Source organism: Dendropsophus ebraccatus, chromosome 1 (assembly GCF_027789765.1).
Source record: "Dendropsophus ebraccatus isolate aDenEbr1 chromosome 1, aDenEbr1.pat, whole genome shotgun sequence".
NCBI lineage: Eukaryota > Metazoa > Chordata > Amphibia > Anura > Hylidae > Dendropsophus > Dendropsophus ebraccatus.
Genome location: NC_091454.1, coordinates 210904465 through 210927963, shown reverse-complemented (window position 1 = coordinate 210927963; position 23499 = coordinate 210904465). Strand labels below are relative to the sequence as shown.

Here is a 23499-nt window from a genome sequence, read left to right as displayed (position 1 = left end):
CACTCAAAATCTGAAAAACACAGGCCAACAGGCAACCTTAATCAGACAACAGAGGGTGGGTGCTGTGTCCCCCAATGAAGACTACGAGAAAGAGAGTTTACGGTGAGTAAAAACTCCTCCTTTCTCGTGCGTCTTATTGGGGGACACAGACACCGTGGGACGTCCAAAAGCAGTCCCTTGGGTGGGAAGAGACAGAGTGGAGCTAAGAAGAGGAAGAAGCCACTGCTGCCTGCAAGACCATGCGGCCCAGACTCGCATCGGCCGATGCAAACGTGTCCACACGGTAAAACCTAGAAAAGGTGTGCAGTGAGGACCACGTGGCGGCCTTGCAGAGTTGAAGAGCTGAGGCCCCATGACGAATGGCCCAGGAAGCCCCAACCGAACGAGTCGAGTGAGCTGCAATCCGGAACGGGGGCGACTTACCCTTACTCCGGTAAGCCTGAGCGATGGCGGAGCGGACCCAGCGGGCCAGGGTCGCCTTAGACGCTGCTGACCCCTTTCGAGGACCCTCAGGGATGACAAAGAGTGAGTCCGAGTGTCGGAGAGACTTTGTCCTGGAGAGATAGATGCGCAGGGCGCGAACCACATCCAGCTTGTGGAGCGCGCGCTCCCTTGGATGAGAGGGGGCCGGACAGAAAGAGGGAAGAACAATATCTTCGTTGAGGTGGAAAGGTGAAACCACCTTGGGCTGAAAAGAAGCCACGGGCCTAAGTACCGCCTTGTCCTGGTGCAACACCAGCAGGGGAGGACGGCAAGAAAGGGCTGCCAATTCCGAAATCCTCCGGACAGACGTAACCGCCACCAGGAAAGCCACCTTAAAGGACAAGATGGCCAAAGGCACCTCCCGGAGGGGCTCAAACGGTGGAGACTGCAAAGCATCCAGGACGAGATTCAGATCCCACGGGGGAACTGGGTGCCGATAAGGAGGTGCAATGCGCGCCACTCCTTGGAGAAAAGTCCTGACTTGAGGAACTGACGCCAATGGTCTCTGGAAAAAAACTGAAAGGGCAGAAACCTGGCCCTTAAGAGAGCTCAGGGCTAAGCCTGCGTCCAGACCTGCCTGGAGGAAGGCCAGGAGTTGCGCCAGAGAAAAGGGAAGTGGAGGCGCAGAACAGGCCTCACAATGACGGAGGAAGGCCCTCCAACAACGATAATAAATCCTTGCCGATGCAGGCTTCCGGGCCCTGATCATGGTCCTAATGACCGCATCAGAGAAACCGCGTGATTTCAGAATCCAGGTTTCAACAGCCACGCCGTCAAACGTAGCGTGGCTAAACGCGGGTGGCAGAGCGGACCTTGAGTGAGAAGATCCGGCCGGTCTGGTAGACGCCAGGGGACGTCGGCGGCGAGGTTCACGATATCCGTGTACCAGGCGCGCCGTGGCCAGTCCGGGGCCACGAGGATTACCGGAAGTCCTTCCGACTTTATCTTTCTCACCACCCGCGGCAGAAGCGGGAGAGGAGGAAAGATGTAAGGGAGGCTGAACCGACGCCAGGGAATCACCAAGGCGTCCGAGGCCAGAGCTAGAGGGTCCCTCGTCCGGCAGACGAACCTCGGCAGTCTGTGGTTGAAGCGAGACGCCATCAGATCCACATCCGGTGTCCCCCACCTGCGACAGATCTGGGAGAATACCTCGGGATGCAGGGTCCATTCCCCTGGATCCACCCGTGCACGACTCAGATAGTCGGCCATCCAATTGTCCACACCCGGAATGTGAACAGCGGACAAGGCAAGCACGGTTTCCTCCGCCCAGGAGAGGATCAGCGCCACTTCCATCATGGCGGTCTTGCTGCGGGTCCCGCCTTGATGATTCACATAAGCCACTGCAGTGGCGTTGTCTGTCTGCACCCGAACGGGGAGACCGTGGAGCTGTGTCTGCCAGTGCAGAAGGGAGAGACGAATCGCCCGCAGCTCGAGGATGTTGATGGGGAGGCAAGCTTCCTTGGCCGACCAGGTTCCCTGAACCGTCAGATCGTTCCAAACCCCTCCCCAGCCTCGCAGGCTGGCATCGGTGGTCACAATCTGCCAATGAACGGGAAGGAAGGAGCGCCCCAGAGAGAGGCTCGGAGACCGCAACCACCACTGAAGGTCTTGGCGGAGGCGAGCCGGTAGTTTCACCCTCCGATCTAGAGAGGGGAGTGACCTGTCCCACCGTGACAGCAGGAAGAGCTGCAGGGGGCGGGAATGAAACTGGGCAAAAGGGATCGCCTCCATAGACGCCACCATCTTCCCCAGAACCCTCATACAGGAACGTATGGACACAGGGCGGTGGCTGCAAAGAGCTCTGATATTGGTCTGAAGGGACTGCAACTTGTCCTCTGGAAGGAAAATGCGGGCCTGTACTGAATCCAAACGCATTCCCAGAAAAACGATGGACTGGGCCGGGACCAGGGAGGACTTGGAACGGTTGAGCAGCCAACCGAAGCGAGAGAGCGTATCCAGGGTGATATGGAGGCTCTCTAAATTCTGGTCCTTGGATGGAGCTTTGACGAGTATGTCGTCCAAGTAAGGGGTTACTGAGACACCTCGAGCCCGAAGAAGAGCCATGACAGCCGCCATGGTTTTCGTGAAAACCCGCGGCGCCGAAGCCAGGCCGAACGGGAGAGCCACGAACTGATAATGCTCTTCCCCTACTGCAAAACGCAGGAAACGTTGGTGAGGAGGATAAATCGGCACGTGAAGATACGCGTCCTGAATATCCACCGAAGAAAGGAACTCGCCTGGCTCCAGAGATGCGATCACAGAACGCAGGGACTCCATCCGGAAGTGAGATAGTCGGACGTGACGATTCAGACGCTTGAGGTCTAGAATCGGACGTACCGAACCGTCCTTCTTCGGAACCACGAATAGGTTTGAATAGAACCCGCGGAACCGCTGAAGAGTAGGAACGCGAACAATCACTCCCTTCGCGAGGAGCGAAGGGATGGCCTGGAAAAAACCGGCCGCCAGGGCAGGGGACCTGGGGGGACGAGAAAGGAAAAAACGATCGCGGGGAACGGAAATGAACTCGATCTTGTAGCCCTGTGAGATTAGTTCTCGCACCCAGGCGTCCTGAACATGAGCAAGCCAGACCTCTTGGAACAACAGGAGACGGCCGCCCACCTGAGGAGATCCGGGTGGGGGAAAACCTTCAGGAGGAGGAGGGCTTGGAGGTGCCAGGCTTAAAGGGGGGGCGGGAGGCGGCAGATCGCGCCTGCCAGGAAGAACGGTTTTTGGAGAAACCGGATCGTTTGTTCTGAGGAGCCGCAGTCTTCCCGGAGCGAGTCGACGGAAGCGACCGAAAGGAACGAAAGGAGCCTGGTTTGCGACGGGAATCCTGACGCTTGGGCCGTTGCTGGGGAAGATTAGTACTCTTCCCCCCTGTGGCATCAGAAATAATGTCATCCAGGCGTTTCCCAAAGAGACGAGAGCCCGCAAAAGGCAGACTGGTGAGAGACCGCTTGGAAGCGTTGTCAGCCCGCCACTCACGAAGCCACAAGGACCGGCGAATAGCTACAATATTGGCCGACGCAAAAGCCGAACAGGCTGCAGCGTCCAGAGAAGCCGAGCAGAGGTACTGAGCTGCGTCCTGAATCTGTTGGGCGAGGTCGGCCAAGTCCTCAGCCGATACGCCAGAAGTAATGCCGTCCTTCAGTTGCTTAGCCCACATTGAAATGGACTTAGACACCCAAGTGGAAGCAAGGGTGGGAAGGAGAGATGAGCCAGAGGCCTCAAAAGCTGACTTAGCTAAGGACTCGGTGCGTCTGTCAGTGGAATCCTTAAGCGACGACGCATTGTCCAGCGGAAGAGTCGTGACCTTGGTCAACCGAGAAATCGGAGGATCCACAGAAGGTGGACCTGACCAGCGAGACACGAGGTCCTCGGGGAAAGGGTAAAGGACCGACAAGTGTTTAGGCTTTGAGAAACGCTTGTCTGGGGACTTCCAAAATTTGGAAAACAGGTCATCAAACTCTTTGTGACTGGGGAAAGTGCTGCGGACACGGTGCCCGCTTCTATGGAAAAACACCTCATCAGCAGGCGAGGGGTCCGGAGAATCCTTCAACTGGAAGGTATCGCGGACTGCGGCCACCAGGCTGTCCACAGTGGAAACCGCGGGAGAAACATCCTCAGGATCCGAGTTGGAAACCGACTCTGAATCCGACAGATCTCCAGGCGAATGGGAGCGCCTGTTAGGGGAGATATGAGTAGGGGCCAAACTAGTTCCAGGGGAGCCAGAGGAAGAGCGAGAAGAGGCATGGCGAGGACGCTTGTGGGAGCGGCTCCTGCCGGGCCGTACGCCACCGGCTGCCGGGCGTGATTGGGCGGGCGCTGAAGAAGAAGCAGACAGGCGGTCAAGGGCGGCCGCCACAGACTGAGACAACTGAGCCATCTGCGATACTGACTGGCAGAGAGAGCGCGCCCAGGCCGGGGCAGACTCCTCAGACTCCGGAGGGGGGTCCTGAGTAGGGGACATAGACGAACAGGACTGCATGGAACAAGCAGCGCAGATAGGCTGAGAGTGGCCGGAAGCAGATTTAGTGTTACAAGAGGTACAGAAATAGTAGGTAACAGAGGAAGGAGGAGGATGCTGGCGGCGTGTGGATTCAGATCTTGAGTCAGACATAATGAAAAAAACTAAATATATATATACATATATTAGTAAGAAAAAACAGAGCCAGCTAGTGTATTCCTACAGGCAGATAAATACTGTAACTGAGGAGAAACCAGACACCTGCAGAATGACAGAATACACACACAATGAGAAAAAACTCAGAAAGACAGAACAAAACATGGCAGAAAGTCCCATAGAGACCTTACCAGGCATCAATCTGTGAAAAAAAGGCAGAGGTCCGGCAGGGCACAGGACGGCTGCAGAGGCAGGATGGACAGCAGAAGACTGGCCAGGAAGAACAGACTGAGGGTTGTAGTCACGGGACTGAAGACTCCTGAAGACTATGGAGCTGCGCAGGCTGCCGCACCGAACGGGCTGAACAGGAGACCGCGTCACGAGCGTAGTGACGCGTCACGTGCGGAGTGACGTCAGACGTCGGCCCGCGCGGGAGAAAGACCGCGCGCGGGAAATTCAAACGGACCAGAGAAGAAGAGGCGGCGCGCGCGCGGGAAGAAGAGGCCGCGAGGACCGGAAGTTACGGCCGGACCCGGAAGTCGCGGCCATGGAGAGAGAGAAAGGGAGTCCCGCAACCGGCACCTAAAGCAGCATCCCAGTTCCCGACCCCCCCGCATGCGGTGACGGCAGGAGGACCGGAACGCAGCGGGGAAGGGAAAAGGTGCAGTGAACGGAGCTGGAGGTGCCTGGGAAGGGGGGGACGGGGACTAGGGCCCAGACAGACCGCGAAAAGGAACCGGGGAACCCCAGAAGGGAGAGGGAGAGCAGGGGAACTTTACTTACCCCTGATGCTGACCTGTCCCATGAATCTTCTGCCGGCACTATGCCGCGCTGCCGCGCGCAACTTTGGAAGGCTGGGCGGGCAGGGGCTGGCGGAGCAAGTCCGCATAGAGGAACAAACAGACAGCAGGGCTAGTCTGTGTCCTGGGCGCTGGGTCCGGCCGGTGGCAACCTAGGGTAAACAGCCCCTTTCCAGTTAGGGTCTGTGCCCTGGTTGCATAAGGGGGGGATCAGGGCGAGTCTTTAGTGACCCACCGTGCCCCAGACCTGTAGAAGAAAAGGATTAAACATCTTAAAACTAAACAAGCAGAAACTGGTCTGGAGTAACCAGACCTGCGTCTGCCTCCTACTGACACTAAGCTAAACTGAATTAGCTCAGTGCCAGTGGGCGGGTATAGCCTGCTGGGAGGGGCCGACTTGTTTTGTTTTTTCTTAGTGTCAGCCTCCTAGTGGCAGCAGCCTATACCCACGGTGTCTGTGTCCCCCAATAAGACGCACGAGAAAGATGCAATTATTCAGTGTAGCAGCACTAACCCAGTCAGGTATACATGCAGTGGTTCAGTGTAGCAGTACTGAGCTGGTCAGGTATCTTATCCTTATCCTCCACTGTCAGATGATGTAAGCAGCGCTCTCCCCTATAACCTCCTCTATATCTATGTATGTGACCTCCTATTATAAACATACCCTCCACCTTCTCCCGCATCAGGTATTACTTCAGGAACTGGCATGGGATGAGTGAGAAGGAACCCATCGTTTGTCGCAACGTCCCCAAGATGAGTGACAGCAATGGCAAGAGTCAGGCCGAGCTGTCTGCCGCCATCCTGGACCTGGCGTCCTTCGAGTACCTGTTTGAGCAGGTAACATTGTGCACATAGATGGAGTGTAGAGACCAGAGAAGGCGGACCTGCCGCCCCTCCAGAACTACAATTCCCATCATGCCCAGACAGCCAAAGCATGATAGGAATTGTAGCTTTGCAACAGCTAAAGATCCACAGATTCCCCTTCTCTGGTGTAGACGCTGAGTCAGCCTGCCCGCCGGAGGCCGGGAGAGGCTGGCACCCTGCCATACTGGATGTGATACCCTCTGTGATCTTTATACACAGTTGGCCTCTTATCAGTAGATGCTAGTTTACTTTACAACTTGTGTATATCTAACATGTGGCCCTCCAGCCATTGCAGAACTACAATAACCATCATGCCTGGGCAGCCAAAGTTGGCATGATGGGAAATGTAGTTTTGCAACAGCTGGATGGCCAGAGCAAAAAAAAAATAAAAAATTACGTATGCTGTCAGTTTTTGCTCATGCTTCTGCATCTGCATTTAACTTGGTGGGGCCCTAAACTCAGTCAGCTTCCTCATCTGCATCAGTGCACAGCTGCCGGCCAATCAGCATTCATCTTCACTGGGCCAACTGACATCACTTCCTGCGTTTGGTCTCTTTATTGCTGTTACTAAAGACCGAATGCCCTTAGTGACGGAGCCTGGACTGCAGTTTTGTAGTAAGTGAGACACCTAGTGGCCGGATGTATAGCATTGTATCTCATATAGAAAACTGGCAATAAAATAAAGCAAGTGAATAACAATTGGTATAAGGAATAAATAATTTATTGGTAACGACAGTACTACAGAGCACCTGACAGATAGGAGCATAGGAGCTGTAAACCCAAAACGGGAGGACATTTTTATCGAAGACCAATTGAAAAGTAGCTGTTTTATATGCATATATATCGCCCAAGTAGACATTCCCTATAAAGGGGTTGTCCAGCGAAAATCGTTTTCTTTCAGATCAACTGGTTTCAGAAAGTTATATAGATTTGTAATTTACTTCTATTTAAAAATCTCCAGTCTTCCAGTACTTGTCTGTTGCTGTATGTCCTGCAGGAAGTGGTGTATTCTTTCCAGTCTGACACAGCGCTCTCTGCTGCCACCTCTGTCCATGTCAGGAACTGTCCAGAGCAGTAGCAAATCCCTATATTAAACCTCTGCTGCTCTGGACAGTTCCTGCCATGGACAGAGGTGGCAGCAGAGGGCACTTTATCAGAGTGGAGGAAATACACCACTTCCTGCAGGACATACAGCAGCTGATAAGTACTGGAAGACTTGAGATTTTTCAATAGAAGTAAATTACAAATCTATATAACTCTCTGACACCAGTTTATTTGAAAGAAAAAGATTTTCGCTGGACAACCCCTTTAAATGCTTGCACTAAACCTGTTGGATCACCCTTACGTGTAGCACCAGCGGCTTCGTCTAGCGTCTGTGAACTTCTCCGTTTTAATCGGTGGCAGGTGCAGATGCAATTATTAGTCTATAGCAGGTGCTGGCGGCAATAGCTATAGATCGCTGCAGGTTGCACCAGCAGTTGACCTATCAGGGCGTCCTACAATGGTCAGCTGGTACCAGCAGGGGGAGCTGTGGGCACTTTTTTTCCCCCCTACTGGAGGAATGTGGTATTACATGATGCCTATCTAAACGGATAGGGTGGGAGCGCTCCTGTTCAGGCTGATGAGAGTAGAGTACCCTATTATAACGTACCCCACAGATAGCGGCTGACATGGTCCACATGACCAGAACACCCCTGATGACTTTGTCTTCGTTTCAGGGCAAGTTTGACTTTGTGAATGACGTAGTGTCCCTGAAGGACTTCCACAGCGAGCAGGACGTCCACAAGTTCAAGAACGAGAGCTTGGGCATGGCCGTCCTTCACCTTTCACACATCGCCATCAAGAAGAAAGTCTCCCTGGAAGAGGTGGCCAAGCAGATTAGGTTGGTATAGTAGCGGATGCAGTGTTCTAGACCAGGGGGGTCAAACTCGGGCCCGCCAGATGTCCAGGCATGATGGGAATTGTAGTTTTGCAACAGCTGAAGGGCCGCAGTTTGACACCCTGGTCTAGACTCTTCTTATTTAGCCTTTGGCTGTCAGGGCATTCTGGGAGTTGTAGTATTAGAACAGCTAGGGAGCCGTGTATTGGCGATGACTGCTCTATACTCTGTAGCTCCACTGTTTTGTCATTGTCTCATTTCTGAGGAATCTCTTATCTTATCATCCGTGAGTCATAGAATAAATGCAAATTCATTTTCTCAGAAATTCTTCTGAAATGTGGAAATATGCAGAACGGCCTGGAGTTATATTAAGAAAAATGGGTGATTTTAAAGGCCGCATCCCCAAAATTTTTTTTTTTCAAATCAACTGGTTTCAGAAAGTTTTATATAGATTTGCCATTTACTTCTATTTAAAAAAAACTCAAGTCTTTCTGCACTTATCATCTGCTGTATGTCCTGCAGGAGGTGGTATATTCTCTCCAGTATGACACAGTGCTGTTTGCTGCCACCTCTGTCCATGAGCAGAGCAGGAGAGGTTTTCTATGGGGATTTATTACTGTTCCTGACATGGACAGAGGGGGCAGCAGAGAGCAATACACCACTTCCTGCAGGACATACATTACTCCGTGCAGGACATACAGTAGCTGATAAGTACTGGAGACTGGAGATTTTTTAATAGAAGTAAATTACCAGTTTTTATAACTTTCTGAAACCAGTTGTCTGAAAGATTTTTGCCTGAGTACCCCTTTAATGGATCACCTATGGCAGAAAGCCTTTGTTTCCATAAGGCCCCTAATAAAAGGGAGTTACAATCTGATCTCCCCCCTTGTGATATGGGTACATGGACCCCACTGACACCATCTTTGTCGCCATTCTCCACAGCTTTAAGGAATGCATCCCCAAATCCTTCTGCCGGCAGATCCAGCAGAACAACTACCTGACCAAGTTCCGCATGAGGAGCGTCTTTAAGAAGTTTGTCCGTCACTTCCACCTGCACACGGTGAGCGCCGGGAAGCTGAGCGAGGAGGACGTCATGTACAAGTACCTGTCCACCCTGGAGAACCTGGCGCCAAGATTCGGCAGCGAGGTGTTCAGGACTGTGAGCCTGGAGCTGCCCACGGAGGGGGAGAAGCTGCCCTTCTATATCAATGGCGGCTACGTGGACCACAGCGAGTCTGCCAGCAAGGAGGAGACCACCACACACCAGGTGCTGGTCAGCGGCATGGAGGGGATCCAGTGGAGGCAGAAGAAGGAAGAGGTGAGAAGTCCTGTATACTGCATTGTGCTGGTCTCCTAGGAGACTGCAGTGCATTGTGGGAGCTCATGTGCTTAGGCCACTTGATATGAGCGGTACTGGCGCATGCTCATCGTTCGGCATTTGGTTACCGGTGGCTGAAGAAGTTGGATGCAGCCCAAGGGAGTCCTAGAAAACATAGATACATCCTATGGCCTGTGGCTGTGTCCTTATTTTTCAGGACTCTCTAGGGCTGCATCCAACTTCTCCAGCCACCGGAAACCAAATGCGGAACGATAAGCATGCGCCAGTTACCGCTCACGTCTCCTTGACAGCCATAAAATAGCAGAATTTTTTTATTTTTTGGCTTTACATGTGATAGGAGTAGATGTCATCATAAAACCTAAAGGGGTTGTGCAGGGTAGAAAACCTATTTTTATATAGGGAATTCTACAGAAAGGGGGGGGGGGCTGCTCAGAATAATTATAGTCAGTGCATCAGGTATTATCACAGGTGTCCTCTGTATGGGATATCCTCAAAACATTACCTGTTGGTGAAGCCTGAGGACTGGAATTGAGAAGCATTGCTCTAGACCACTCTCACATCCTACATCCTGTTTATGCCAGATATCCATATAGATTTAAAGGGATTATCCAGGATTAGAAAAAACCTAACTGTTTTCTTCCAGTATCGGCGCCACCTTGTCCTCACTTTGAGTGCGGTATTGCAGCTCAGCTCTATTGAAGTGAATAAAGCCTACTTGTAATACCACACACAACCTGAGAACAGGGGGTGGCGTCTTGGGAAGACAGCAGCCATATTCTTGAAATCCTGGCTAACCCCTTTGAACAAAGAGTAGTGGATGTATGGGGAGTCTGTCTTTTATCCACTTTCCTTCTATCTTTGTTCTCTTGTTTGCGCAGGAGCCGGCAGAGAGCAGCCATCATAGAAGTTACTTCAGCAAGAGAAGCCGCAAAGGACAGAAGTCTGCAAAGCCGCCGCCGGAAACTATTGAGCCAAAGTGGGAGGCGTTCTGTGACTTTCAGGACATCACTCATATTGTCATAAGCAAGAGCCGGGTCAGCATCAATTGTCAGGACAACCGCTGCCTGGTGAGTGCCGCCCCTGGTACTGGGATGTGGCCCCCGACCTGCTCCCTGTGTCTTCTGTTGTTCTCCTTCGCATGATTTCCCTCCTCTCCTAGTCCTTCCCTCATTCTCCTCCTGTCATCTTCCCTCCAGGAGATCGTCCTGCCTTCCTATGAGGAGGCGCTGTCCTTTGTCTCGCTGGTGGATGGATACTTCAGGCTCACCACCGACTCCAACCACTACCTGTGCCGTGAGGTGGCCCCTCCGCGCCTGGTGATGAGCATCGCCAATGAAATCCATGGGCCTCTCCAGTACGTGTCTATGCCTCCCCCGGGTTATAGACAGGCGGGGATCAGTATGGAGTCAGACATTAAAGTTGTTACTTTACTCTAATCTTTATCTGTTTTAATTAATAGCTGTTTGCAGAGTTATAAAAGCATGTTTTCCTGCTAAGCTTAAAGGGCATGTATCACCTTGATTTTTATTTATTTATTTTTTTTTACTGATTAGAGTCAGATACTAAAATTTGTTCTTTTTATTCTAATCTCTTTCTATTTTGTGACTGTAATTTTTTTAAATGTCACTTTTTGTACAGTTTTATGGAGGTGGCCTTCTTGCCTGGGCTGTTTTTAACAGCATTTAGTGACATGCTGTACAGGAAGCCTCATGGACATAGACGACAATAGAAACACTGTCACCTTGAGATGATGTGAAACATTACTGAGCGCGCTCTGTGACCTGTGAAGAGGTCATTCCACAGGGAGCTGCTATTGTCTCCTTTATCTACTGGTGTCACATGACGCTGCAATGCTTTACAGATCGCTTTACAGCATCCTCCTCTTATCACCACAGACACAACGGGAAGTCTCAGCTTAGTTTTAGCCCCAGTGGTGAGAATGAGAACTGCAAGATATCAGGATTATTTTATATTCTAGATAGAAAAATGGAAAATTAGAATTTTTGAAAATTTAAATTTTTAGCATCAAAACATTGTTTAACCAATAAGTAATTTTCTGGTAACACATTCCATTTAAAATGGGGTTGGGAACCCTCCTGCTGTTGCCTAGCTGTCCAGGCATGATGTAGTTTGACATGATGGGTGCACTTTTTAAGTTCTTCAAGTACTTCTACCTTCAGGTCTCTTGTTGTCACTAAAACATATATGAATGGTGCCGTATTGTTTTATTCCGCCCCCTTACTAGCCATGTGCTTGTTGTGGTGTCACAGGGAGCAGTATGTGGTCCAGAAGCTGAGACGGGAGGAGCTGGAGGAGGGCGTCTACATCGTCCGCTGGAGCGCCTTCAACTTTAACCGCCTCATTATGACAGTGAAGGGAACCAACCAGGTCAGTGGTAGTGGGTACAGGACTGGTATGACAGGGTGCAGGTGGCACACTAACACTGGACTCAGTCCTCCCACAGTTCCATGCACTGTTGTAGTTTCAGCTGTGCAACATTGCTCATCCTGTCCCTCCTGGTTCCTGAATACAATAAAAAAATTGAAGTGAAGACGGGCAGTGCCTCACATGATGCTGCAGTAATTTTCAGATGGCGCTGTAGGGGGTGTCATTGGTGGTTGTCACCTGCTGTTTGTTACATGGGGAGAGCAGCTTAATTTGGTGTTAGAAAGTTATATAGATTTGTAATAAACTTTCTACTCAGTCTTCCAGTACTTATCAGCTGCTTTATGTGCTGCAGGAAGTGGTGTATTCTCTGTAGTCTAACACAGTGCTCTCTGCTGCCACCTCTGTCCATGTCAGGAACTGTCCAGAGCAGGAGCAAATCCCCATAGAAAACCTTTCCTGCTCTCCAAACTGGAGAGAATACACCACTTCCTGCAGGACATACAGAAGCTGATAAGTACTGGAAGACTAGAGATTTCTTAATAGCAGTAAATTAAAAATCTCTGGCACTTTCTGACACCAGTTGATTTGAAATAAATAAATGTTGGAGTATCCCTTTAACTTGGACATGGCAGAATATTCTATAGAGGAAAACAATCGTATAGTATATTCATGGGATTTGGCCTTTGGCCTTTTAGATCGGCCCCATTTACACTAACTGTAGTACCAGATACAACCTGATTTCATAAATGGCGCTGTTTCTATTCTCAAGCAGCTTCTCGCTTTATCGCTATAATGTTCTACCTTGCCTTATTTCCTGATGCAGAATAAAGGCTTCAGCTATAGACAGTTCCGGATAGATAAGGTAGACGATCTATACACCCTGGAACAGTGGGAGCGCGGCTTCCCCAGCGTCAAAGAGTTAACAGACAACCTGCGGGGCTGCACGCTGAGGTCTGGCCAGGAGGTCTTCCATGTGAAGCAGTGTATCCTGCCAAAGTCTGGAGGTACGAGCACCCCCCCTTATATGTGGGACCCTGCACACTGCCCCCAGTGGTCCCACATTGTCATTACACTGTTCTATAGAGGCCACTGTCTTATCTAGATGGTGATGGTTGTGACCTCCTTCTTCTTCTTCTTCTTACTTTTTCAGAAATCTCCAATTTAACCATCTGTCGGAAAGGGAAGAACAGTAAGGAGAACGCATTATCTCGGAGTCTGAACTTGAGTCAGCTCAGCTTCCATCAGATCCGCAAGAACGAGATCACACAGGTACCTACTTAAAGGGGAAGCCCAGGACTACTGGATTTGTTACTTAAAGGGATTGTCCAGGCTTAGAAAAAAATTGCCACTTTTCTTCCAGAAGCGGCACCACCCCTGCCCTCAGGTTGGGTGTGGGGGTTTGCAGCTCAGTTCCATTGAAGTGAATAAAATGAGTTGTAATACCACACGCAACCTAAGAACAGGGGTAGCTATGTTCTTCTAATCCTGGATAACCCCCTTTAAGGGATGTCTGATGTCACAGCTATGTCTCAGGCAGGACCTTCCTGCAGCAGTGTAGCCACGCACTAGGTGACAGCCCCATATCTGCACAGTGCTCTTGGGATGTCCCTGAATCTCCCCTTGTTTCCTGTAGATGGCGTATGTCTATTGCTAACCAGTCATCTATACCTGCAGTGGGGTTTGCATACTGCTAGTGACATATACGCTGCTGCAGAGTACAGCTGCATCTCTCCTGTTCCTTAAAGGGTAGTTCACCCCCAAATTTTTTCTTTCAAATCAACTGGTGCCAGAAAGTGCCAGAGATTTGTAATTTACTTCTGTTAAAAAATATCAAGTCTTCCAGCACTGATCAGCTGCTGTATGTCCTGCGGGAAGTGCTACTCTTTTCAGTCTGGAAAGCAGGAGAGGTTTTCTATGGTGATTTGCTACAGTTCTGGACAGTTCCTGTCATGGACAGAGGTGGCAGTAGAGAGCACTGTGTTAGACTGGATAGAATACACCACTTCCTGTAGGACATACAGCAGCTGATAAGTCCTTGAAGGCTTGATATTTTTTAATAGAAGTAAATTACAAATGTCTGGAACTTTCTGGCACTAGCTGATTTGGGGAAGAAAAAATTAAATAAGTAAATTAAAAAAAAAAAAAAAAAATATATATATATATTTTTTTTTTATTTTTTTTTTGTTTTTAATTTATTATTGGTGAACAACCTCTTTCAACCTAAACTATGAAATCTGATGGCAATGTAGATAATCGATCTATACACTTTGATATACAGCCTGCCCATACCTCCTTGGATATGTGATTTCCACCTTGGCAGTTCCCATTATATGACACCCTTCTGAGTTAGATGGGGGTAGTGGTGACAGTCTGTGTACGATGCCGCGGAATATGTTGCCACTATATTAATGAAACGATTTTTCGCTATTTCTAGAAATCCCACTTGGGTCAGGGGACTCGCACTAATATATATGAGGGGGTCCTCAAAGTGACCAGCGGCGGTGAGCACGACCTGGATTATGATTATCGCGAAATGAACAATAACTCTCGCGATCTCCGTGTGGTCCTTAAGGTGCTGGATCCCAGCCACCAAGATATAGCGCTGGTGAGTGTACCATGCCTGCTCGCCTGTGATACTGTGCTCTGTACTCACTGCACCCTCTGCGGAGAATTGGTTATCTCTGTGATACTCTGAGCTTCTGATAGGAAGATAAAACATGAGACCCGTCTATTAGTAGTAGCTGTTTGCAGCGTCATAAAAGCATGTTTTCTGGCTAAGCTTAAAGGGAATGTATCGCCTAGATTTTCTTTTACTGATTAGAGTCAGATACCAAAACATGTTTTTATTCTAATCTGTAAACTTTTCTTCACTTTTTGTAAATTGTTATGGGGGCTGCCATCTTGCCTGAGCTGTTCTTAATAGCATTTAGTGACATGCTTTACAGCAAGACTCATGGACATAGACAGACTTTGTCCACCTGAGATGAACAGGAAACATTACTGATCTGTGAAGAAGTGATTTCACAGGAAGTTGCTATTGTCTCCTCTATCTACTGGTGTCACATGGTGCTGCAATGCTGTACAGATCACTTTACAGCAGCCTCCTCTTATCACTACAGACACAACAGGAAGTCTCAGCTCAGTTTTAGCCCCAGTAGTGAGAATGAAAACTGCAAGATATCAGGATTATTTTATAATATAGATAGAAACATGGAAAAAATGTAAAAAAAAAAATCACCAGAAATTCTTTAAAAATCTTTATTGCTGCTCACTGTCCTTTTTCTTCTTCTTGAATCTTAGGCTTTCTTTGAGACCGCAAGTCTGATGAGTCAGGTCTCTCACATCCACCTGGTGTTTGTGCATGGCGTGTGTGTCCGGGAGTCAGAGAGTAAGTATTGGAGGGGAGCCTGTGGTGAATGGCGTCTCCTGGGTACTACCACCTCACATCCATGTCTCTCTCCTGTGTCTCATGATAGATATCATGGTGGAAGAGTTTGTTGAACACGGCCCACTGGATGTTTGCTTACGCAAGGATAAATCTCAAATTTCCGCTGGATGGAAATTTACAGTGGCAAGACAGCTGGCCAGTGCTCTGAGTTATCTGGTAAGTAACCTGCAGAATAGCGAGCGCAGCTCTGGAGTATAATACAGGATGTAACTCAGAATCAGTACAGGATCAGTAATGTACTGTATGTACACAGTGACCCCACCAGCAGAATTGTGAGTGCAGCTCTGGGTATAATACAGAATTTAACCCAAAATGAGTACATGATAAGTAATGTAATGTATGTACACAGTGACCCCACCAGCAGAATTGTGAGTGCAGCTCTGGAGTATAATACAGGATAAGTACAGGATAAGTAGTATAATGTATGTACACAGTGACCCCACCAGCAGAATAGTGAGTGCAGCTCTGGAGTATAATACAGGATTTTACTCAGGATCAGTACAGGATAAGTAATGTATGTACACAGTGACCCCACCAGCAGAATAGTGAGTGCAGCTCTGGAGTATAATACAGGATGTAACTCGGGTTCACCACATGATAAGTAATGTAATGTATGTAAACAGTGACCCCACCAGCAGAATAGTGAGTGTATCTCTGGAGTATACAACAGGAAAAGTACAGGATCAGTACAGGATAAGTAATATAATGTATGTACACAGTGACCCCACCAGCAGAATAGTGAGTGCAGCTCTGGAGTATAATACAGGATGTAACTCAGGATCAGTACAGGATAAGTAATGTACGTACACAGTGACCCCACCAGCAGAATAGTGAGTGCAGCTCTGGAGTATAATACAGTTTGCGTACCCCCAGACCTGTAGCTGAATGGCTTCCTTGTGTCTCTGTAGGAAGATAAACATTTGGTCCATGGAAATGTCTGTGCAAAGAATATTCTGCTGGCCAGGAAGGGTCTGGATGACGGATCTTCTCCTTTCATCAAGCTGAGTGACCCCGGAGTCACCTTCACAGTGCTCTCCCGAGAAGGTACTGGATTATATAGTGAGCCAGAGTGGATTACCTTAGAGGTGTCCTACATCATTGTCCTGTTCTTCCTGCAGAGCGGGTGGACCGGATCCCCTGGATCGCTCCCGAGTGCGTCCGCAATGTCTCCTCTCTAAATACGGCTGCTGACAAGTGGAGCTTTGGGACGACCCTGCTGGAAATATGTTTCAATGGGGAAGTGCCCCTAAAGGAAAGAACGGCGTCTGAGGTATGAGGAGCGGACTTCCCCCTGCTGGACTGGACTATGATACATGGCCATAGCGGTAAAAGATTGTGTCTTCTGTGTTAATATTATTATGTCTTCGCTCTTTGCAGAAGGAGCGTTTTTATGAGAAGGAGCTGGGCCTTCCTGAGCCGTCCTGTAAGGAGCTCGCTGACCTCATTGGTCTGTGTCATAACTACAACCCCTCAGGGAGACCGTCCTTCCGGACCATTCTCCGGGATCTGACCCAGCTCCAGCCCCATGGTGAGTTGTAGTCAGGTCCCCATGTGGCACCTGCACTTTTGTGCATCATCTCTTCATGTCCTTCTATTACCTCTTTGTGTTCTTCTCCACCATAGATCTCACAGACATTGGTTCCATCAGTCCAGATTTCTCCATTACAGACCCCACAGTGTTCCAGAAGCGATACCTGAAGAAGATCCGGGAGCTAGGAGAGGTATTTCCTGGCAATGTTACTTATTTACTAGAATGATTCTGTATTAAAGAGGTTGCCAGGTTTTAATGAAGCACAGCTATGTTCTTACTAAAACAGCGCCACCCCTGTCCCCATTCTGTGTGTTGTATTGTAATTCAGCTTCTTTCACTTCAATGGGACTGAGCTGCAAAACCCCACACCCAGCCAGAGGACAGGAGACGCCTCGATGTTCCTCCTTTCTTAACATGCAGTCTCACAGACACAGGGAATGCATGCGGCTGCACTACCCTTCCCTCCGCTAAGGGCCCTTTTACACAGAAAGATTATCTGACAGATTATCTGCCAAAGATTTGAAGCCAAAGCCAGGAATGGAATTGAAAAGAGGAGAAATCTCAGGCTTTCCTTTATGACTTGATCTCTGTTTATAGTCTGTTCCTGGTTTTGGCTTCAAATCTTTGGCAGATAATCTATCAGATAATCTTTTTGTGTAAAAGGGCCCTTAGTCTGTGCCGCCTTTTTCCATCATCATTGTCTGCAGCTGCATCCTTCCCTCCTCTCAGTTTGCAGCTGCATCCCCTCCTTCCCTCCTCTCAGTTTGCAGCTGCATCCCCTCCTTCCCTCCTCTCAGTTTGCAGCTGCATCCCCTCCTTCAATCTTCCTACTCTGTGGTTGCATCCCCTCCTTCAATTTTCCTACTTTGTAGTTGCATCCTTTCCTTTAATCTTCCTACTCTGCATTTGCATCCCCCTCCTTCCTTGCAGTCTATGGCTGCACCCCCTTCCTCCATCTTCTTTGTCTGCAGCTACATCCCCCTCCTTCCCTCTTTTCAGTCTGAGGCTGCGTCCCCTGTCTCAGTGGGATCACCTCTGCAGCTGTGCCTCCTCCTTTCATCAGTCTGTAGCAGTGCTCCCTCCCTCAGTTTGTGTCTGCTGCCCTCTGTAGGTGGCTACATCCTCTCCCTCCTCTTAGTGTGTTTAAGAGTGACAGCACTAAGCTGAGGAGGGGGATCCTCGGCTGATCGTGTCTGCACATTGTCCTGTGTAACCAAGGTTATGTGCATCCAATAGTAAAGTGAAACTGACAGCACAGATATGTATATATTGGGGTCTGAGCTATGTATATATCTGTGCTGTTTCCAGATCACAAGCAGTGCCTACTTACTGGTCCATACATTAGTGCTGCTGTGTGATCCGGCATCCCGTTCTCCTCCTCTCCCATCTATCTCCGACTGCCGCCTCCTTCAGAATGATTGAGAGCCAAGGTGGCTTGAAGATACAGCGGCAGAATAGGAGATCCGGATAATGGGATGCTAGATCACACAGTAGTGCTGATGGTAAGTATGCACTGCTTGTGTGATCTGGAAACTGACAGCACAGGTATATACATATCCCAGAATCCAATATACACATCTAAGCTGTCAGCTTCCATTGTTGCACAAACGAGGATTGTTCGTGCGGCCTGTCCACTTTACTCATTGTGCCATGTAGTCACTGATCGGCACTTGTTTGCATCCTTGCATGGCCCCATGTCAGGCCATGTAACAGGACCCTTAGTCCCCTGTCTTGGTCTATGGCATTGTTCCTTTACTCCATCTTCTCAATCTGCAGCTGCGTCCCCTCCCTCTCCTTAGTTTTGATGTATCATAACAATGATTGCAAAGTTTTATGCAGTCACACATACTATAGATGTAAGCAAAATAAAATCTCATAGTTTGATTTAAGGACCAATTCACACAGAGTAAAACTGTCGGAATCCCGCCAGACTCTGTGTCATACAGGCAGTCTATGGGAGTGCTTGCACGCCTCCTCTTTCCGCTCGGAAGAATTGGCATGTTAATTCTTCCTCACAGACAGAGGAGCGGCGAGCCCTCCCATAGACTGCCTGTATGACACATAGTCTGGCGGGATTCCGACAGTTTTACTCCGTGTGAATTGGCCCTAAAATGATTTTCTCCCCATGTCCTCCTAGACAACAGGGTCACTTTAAAAACCTGAAAGTCACTGACGTTCCTTTCTCCTTGCCCCAGGGACACTTTGGAAAGGTTAGCCTGTATTGCTATGACCCAAATAATGATGGGACCGGGGAGATGGTGGCGGTGAAGTCCCTGAAGTCAGGCTGCAGTCAGCAGCTGGAGACCAGCTGGAAAGGAGAAATCCGGATCCTGAAGACCCTTTACCATGAGAACATTGTGAAGTATAAAGGCTGCTGCAGCGAGCAAGGTGGGCTCCACTTCTCCAGTCTCCCCCACCGGTGTTATCCCTCATACTGACCCCCATTGTGTGTCTGCAGGAGACAAGATCGTCCAGCTCATCATGGAGTACGTCCCTCTGGGGAGCCTGCGGGATTACCTTCCCAAACACAACGTGCCCCTGGCTCGGAAATTGCAGTTTGCCCAACAGATCTGTGAGGTGAGGTCCCTGCCCTCTGCTGGGGGGAGGGGGGAATGGAGGGGCAGCGTATACTAATCTGTCTCTGGTACACACAGGGGATGGCTTACCTACACTCTCAGCATTACATCCATCGGGACCTCGCCGCCCGTAACGTCCTGGTGGAGAATGAGAACGTGGTGAAGATCGGGGATTTTGGGCTTGCTAAAGCTGTACCGGAAGGACATGAGTACTACCGAGTAAGAGAGGATGGCGACAGCCCTGTGTTCTGGTAAGATCCTGTTACTGGAGGTAAGGGTCGGTGGGTGGGCTGCCTTCTATGTAGACGGCCAGGTGCCCACTAGTGACATAAGTTTCCAAAGAATGATATTTTTCTTTCTTAGGTATGCCACAGAGTGTCTGAAGGAGTGCAAGTTCTTTTATGCCTCTGACGTGTGGTCATTCGGGGTGACACTATATGAACTGTTAACTCACTGTGAATCCAATCTAAGCCCTCCGACTGTAAGTCCATATTCTTTATATCCCTTTTTTATGTCTTTTGCATTGCATCTGTACTGTGGTTATCCCCATAACTTCCTATGATGAGAATTTATATCAGTAAGTATTGCATCTAGGTTGTTTGGGTTGTGTCTGCTGCATCTAGGGGGTTCGGGTTGTGTCTGCTGCATCTAGGGGGTTCGGGTTGTGTCTGCTGCATCTAGGTGGTTCGGGTTGTGTCTGCTGCATCTAGGGGGTTCGGGTTGTGTCTGCTGCATCTAGGGGGTTCGGGTTGTGTCTGCTGCATCTAGGGAGTTCGGGTTGTGCCTGCTGCATCTAGGTGCTTTAGTAGCATCTGTGGCATCTAGGTACTTCGGTAGAGTCTTCAGCATCTAGGTGGTTAATACCCTCTGCAGTATCTAGCTGGTTCAGTAGCATCTGCAGTGTTTAGCTGGTGCAGTAGCGTCTTCTGCATCTAGGTGGTTCAGTAGCGTGCGCTGTGTCTAGCTGGTTTGGTAGCATCTGCTGCATGTAAGTGGTTAGTAGCTTTTGCAGTATCTGGGCAGTTCGGTAGTGTCTGAGGCATCTAGGTGGTTCAGTAGCATCCGGTGTCTAGCTGGTGCAGTAGCATTGCTGCATCAGGCTATGTTCACACTACGTAAAAGTACAGTCGTTGTTGCCATCGGCAACAACGGCCGTACTTTGTGCGGAGGGGAACATAGCCTATTGTTCTATGGGATCCCGGACGAAGCGTATTCACATCGTATACGCTCCGGCCGGGATCCTGTGCAGCGCTGCGCCGCAAAGAACTGACATGTCCGTTTTCTGCGGCCGCAATTCAGTGAATTGCGGCCGTAGTAAACCCTGTCAGTTCACACAATGAAGCGAGCGGCTCCAGCTCTGATGTGGGTGCGCGGTGATGCAGTACCGGCCGGGATGATCTGTGCAGAGACCGGCCGTTCTGTGACCCGGCCGGGGTCACGGAATGGCTGGTCGTTCACGTTGTGTGAACATAGCCTCAAAGTGGTTAGTAGTGTCTGCAACATCTAATTGTTTCTGTGGTGTTTGTGGCATCCAGGTGTTATAGTAGCGTCCATAGTGTCTAGCTGGTTTGGTAGCATCTGCTGCATCTAGGTGGCTAGTAGCGTATTCAGTATCTGGGTAGTTTGGTAGCATCTGACCCATATGAGTTCACCTATCAGCCCTGCCTTTTCCCATTCTTTGCACTGCAGCTCTGCTTCTTTAGATTGTCTTGCCGGTACATTCAGTAAGCATAGGACGGGTATAAACTATGATATTCCGCATTTGTTCTCCTTACTAGAAATTCTTAGAGATGATCGGAGTCACCCAGGGGCAGATGACGGTGGTGCGGCTGATCGATCTGCTGGATCGGGGGCAGAGGCTTCCTTGCCCAGCAGAATGTCCTCCTGAGGTAAGCAGCCTGGGTATCTTATGTAAGGTTTTCAGCATCTCTGCTTCCTGTCAGTGAACAGAACAGTGTATATCCAGAGGCTGGCAACTGGTGCTGCTCCCACATCAGGACCAGGACAGGTTCAGCCTCCTGGATGCAGAGATCCTGAAACGGTGACAAACAGAAACGAAAAGTATAGTAGAACGTTGCAAATAGTTTTCTCTTTCTTTAAGATCTATAAACTGATGAAGAACTGCTGGGAGACGGAGGCAAATTTCCGGCCGTCGTTTCCAACTCTCATCCCTATCCTGAAAGCCTTCTACAATACGTACAAAGGACTTGTGTTCAACCTCTGCTAATGTCATGGTGAGAATCCCAGAGACTTCACCCAAAATTTTGTTCGCCATAGGGGGTCAGGATTTCTTGGTTCTCTCCTGTCAAAATTGCATGTTATTGTTGGTGGACAGTGCCATCTGGGCGGGGCTACGCAGCCTTAAGGGTGTCAGTGACAGGATAAGTACCTGTCCCCGACTGATCAGGACCTCACACTTACCCTGACAGGTGGAGGAGTAATACTTACCTCTGTCCTGTGGGATCGTCGATCTTCTCATAGAGTTTGCCTTGGGCACACTCTGAGAAGAGTGCTGATAATACTGATCAATGCTATGCAATGGTATAGCACTGAGCAGTATATGCAAGTCTCCTAGGGAGACTCATAGGCTATGCTCCCAAGCTGTACAAACAACGGCCATAATAACATATATATATATATATATTTTATCTTTCTTTCTTTAATTTTCAGGCCAAAGAAGTGAAGCATAGAATTCCTGCGCCAGCATCTGCCCCCTGTTACTTCTACCATGTCTGATCCTGGCAGTGCGGCCTCCATTGTGGGGGGCAGGATGATGCCCTCTGTGTGGTGATCGGATCACTGGAGCATGTTAACCACTTCAGGTGCCGAGCTGGGACAATGCACTCTGTGATCCCTATTGGCTCGGACCCATGGGGGGTGATCGGCCCGGACTATAGTCCTTGTGTCCTCAGAACTGTGAAGCTGTGAAGTTCTCGCTCTCATGACCTGTGAGGCCGGAACGCTCCCATGTTGCATGTTACATGTGAATTGTATGCAAAGAGCTAGTGCAATATTTTCGGAATATGTGTGCAGTCTCGTCTCCCCTCTCCCTCCCCGGGCAATGTGCTGACAGGGCATGCTTGGACTTGTAGTTGGAGCACCTCAGGTTGCCTATCCTTTCCATAAGAAGCCTTAAAATCTGTGAAAAGTGTCTTGTGTTAACCTGTGCCTGCTCGCTGCCCAGGGGGGAGGACCTCCTGACGTGGCGCCCTTATACTGTATAATAGATAGCCAGTGAACTCGTCTTAAGATTTGCTTTTAAGGGGTTTTAAAGCCCCCGTTCAGATGTGAAATATTAAACTGCTTAAGCGGAGCCTGACAGCCTTGCTTTGTGGTTAAAGCGGTTCCCAGAATGCTTTGTGACTGATAAGAAAAAGAACAGCGCCACCCCTCTCCTCAGGCTGTGTGTAGTATTACAATTCTTCTCCATTCACTTCAAAGGAACTGAGCTGCAATACCGCACCCAAACTAAGGACAGGAGAGCAGCTGTTACTGGAAGAAAGCCGCCACATTTAATGGAAGCCTGACATGTCACTTTTTTGAGCGGAGAGCGGCGGCAGGGGAGGAGCGCACACTCTCCCATGGAGATGCTATCACACACAGGCAGGCAGAATTCCGCCTATTTTACTCAGTGTGAACAAACCCTAAGACCTTATTTCTACGTTCCGTGTTTCACGGATGACACATTGCGGAAGGCCTGTAATTTTAAAGGGTTTTCCAGATCCACCTGAAGTTTTCAACATCACCTTGAGGACCACCATGTAAAGGAGATATAGAGCTCTGGTGACGTCTACTAAAGGGGGTCTCTGCCATACTGACTATCATGGCTGCCCTCTGTATGACCCCTGTGTCTGTCCCTGCACATTACATGGCTTTATGCAATTTTATGCTCATTTGCTATAGATGTGGCTGAAACAAAGAGTGTTCATACAGATATAACTATGGTGAGTATACATCAGGTCCCTGCGCCGTGTATACGCCAGGTCCCTGCACTGTGTTATGGCCCGTTCCCACACCACGGTCTCCACTTGAAATTTCACCACTTTTGCTCAGTATGCCTTGTGGCTA

General features: G+C 49.3%; 1 protein-coding gene across 1 annotated transcript in view; it reads left to right on the top strand.

The window, feature by feature from the left end:
- TYK2 (tyrosine kinase 2) overlaps nt 1–22744 on the top strand; it is a 31935-nt gene extending 9191 nt beyond the window's left edge. The window contains exons 4-25 of the mRNA XM_069946403.1: nt 6093–6243; nt 7989–8152; nt 9092–9467; nt 10367–10555; nt 10685–10842; nt 11759–11876; nt 12700–12880; nt 13027–13145; nt 14311–14481; nt 15177–15264; nt 15353–15480; nt 16233–16368; nt 16443–16594; nt 16702–16852; nt 16948–17045; nt 19051–19243; nt 19314–19432; nt 19510–19682; nt 19795–19912; nt 21210–21320; nt 21533–21665; nt 22102–22744. Of these exons, the coding sequence (XP_069802504.1) occupies nt 6093–6243; nt 7989–8152; nt 9092–9467; nt 10367–10555; nt 10685–10842; nt 11759–11876; nt 12700–12880; nt 13027–13145; nt 14311–14481; nt 15177–15264; nt 15353–15480; nt 16233–16368; nt 16443–16594; nt 16702–16852; nt 16948–17045; nt 19051–19243; nt 19314–19432; nt 19510–19682; nt 19795–19912; nt 21210–21320; nt 21533–21658 (3220 nt within the window). The 3' untranslated portion in view covers nt 21659–21665; nt 22102–22744. The remainder of the gene's footprint in view (nt 1–6092; nt 6244–7988; nt 8153–9091; nt 9468–10366; nt 10556–10684; nt 10843–11758; nt 11877–12699; nt 12881–13026; nt 13146–14310; nt 14482–15176; nt 15265–15352; nt 15481–16232; nt 16369–16442; nt 16595–16701; nt 16853–16947; nt 17046–19050; nt 19244–19313; nt 19433–19509; nt 19683–19794; nt 19913–21209; nt 21321–21532; nt 21666–22101) is intronic.
- Nucleotides 22745–23499: the final 755 nt, after the last annotated feature.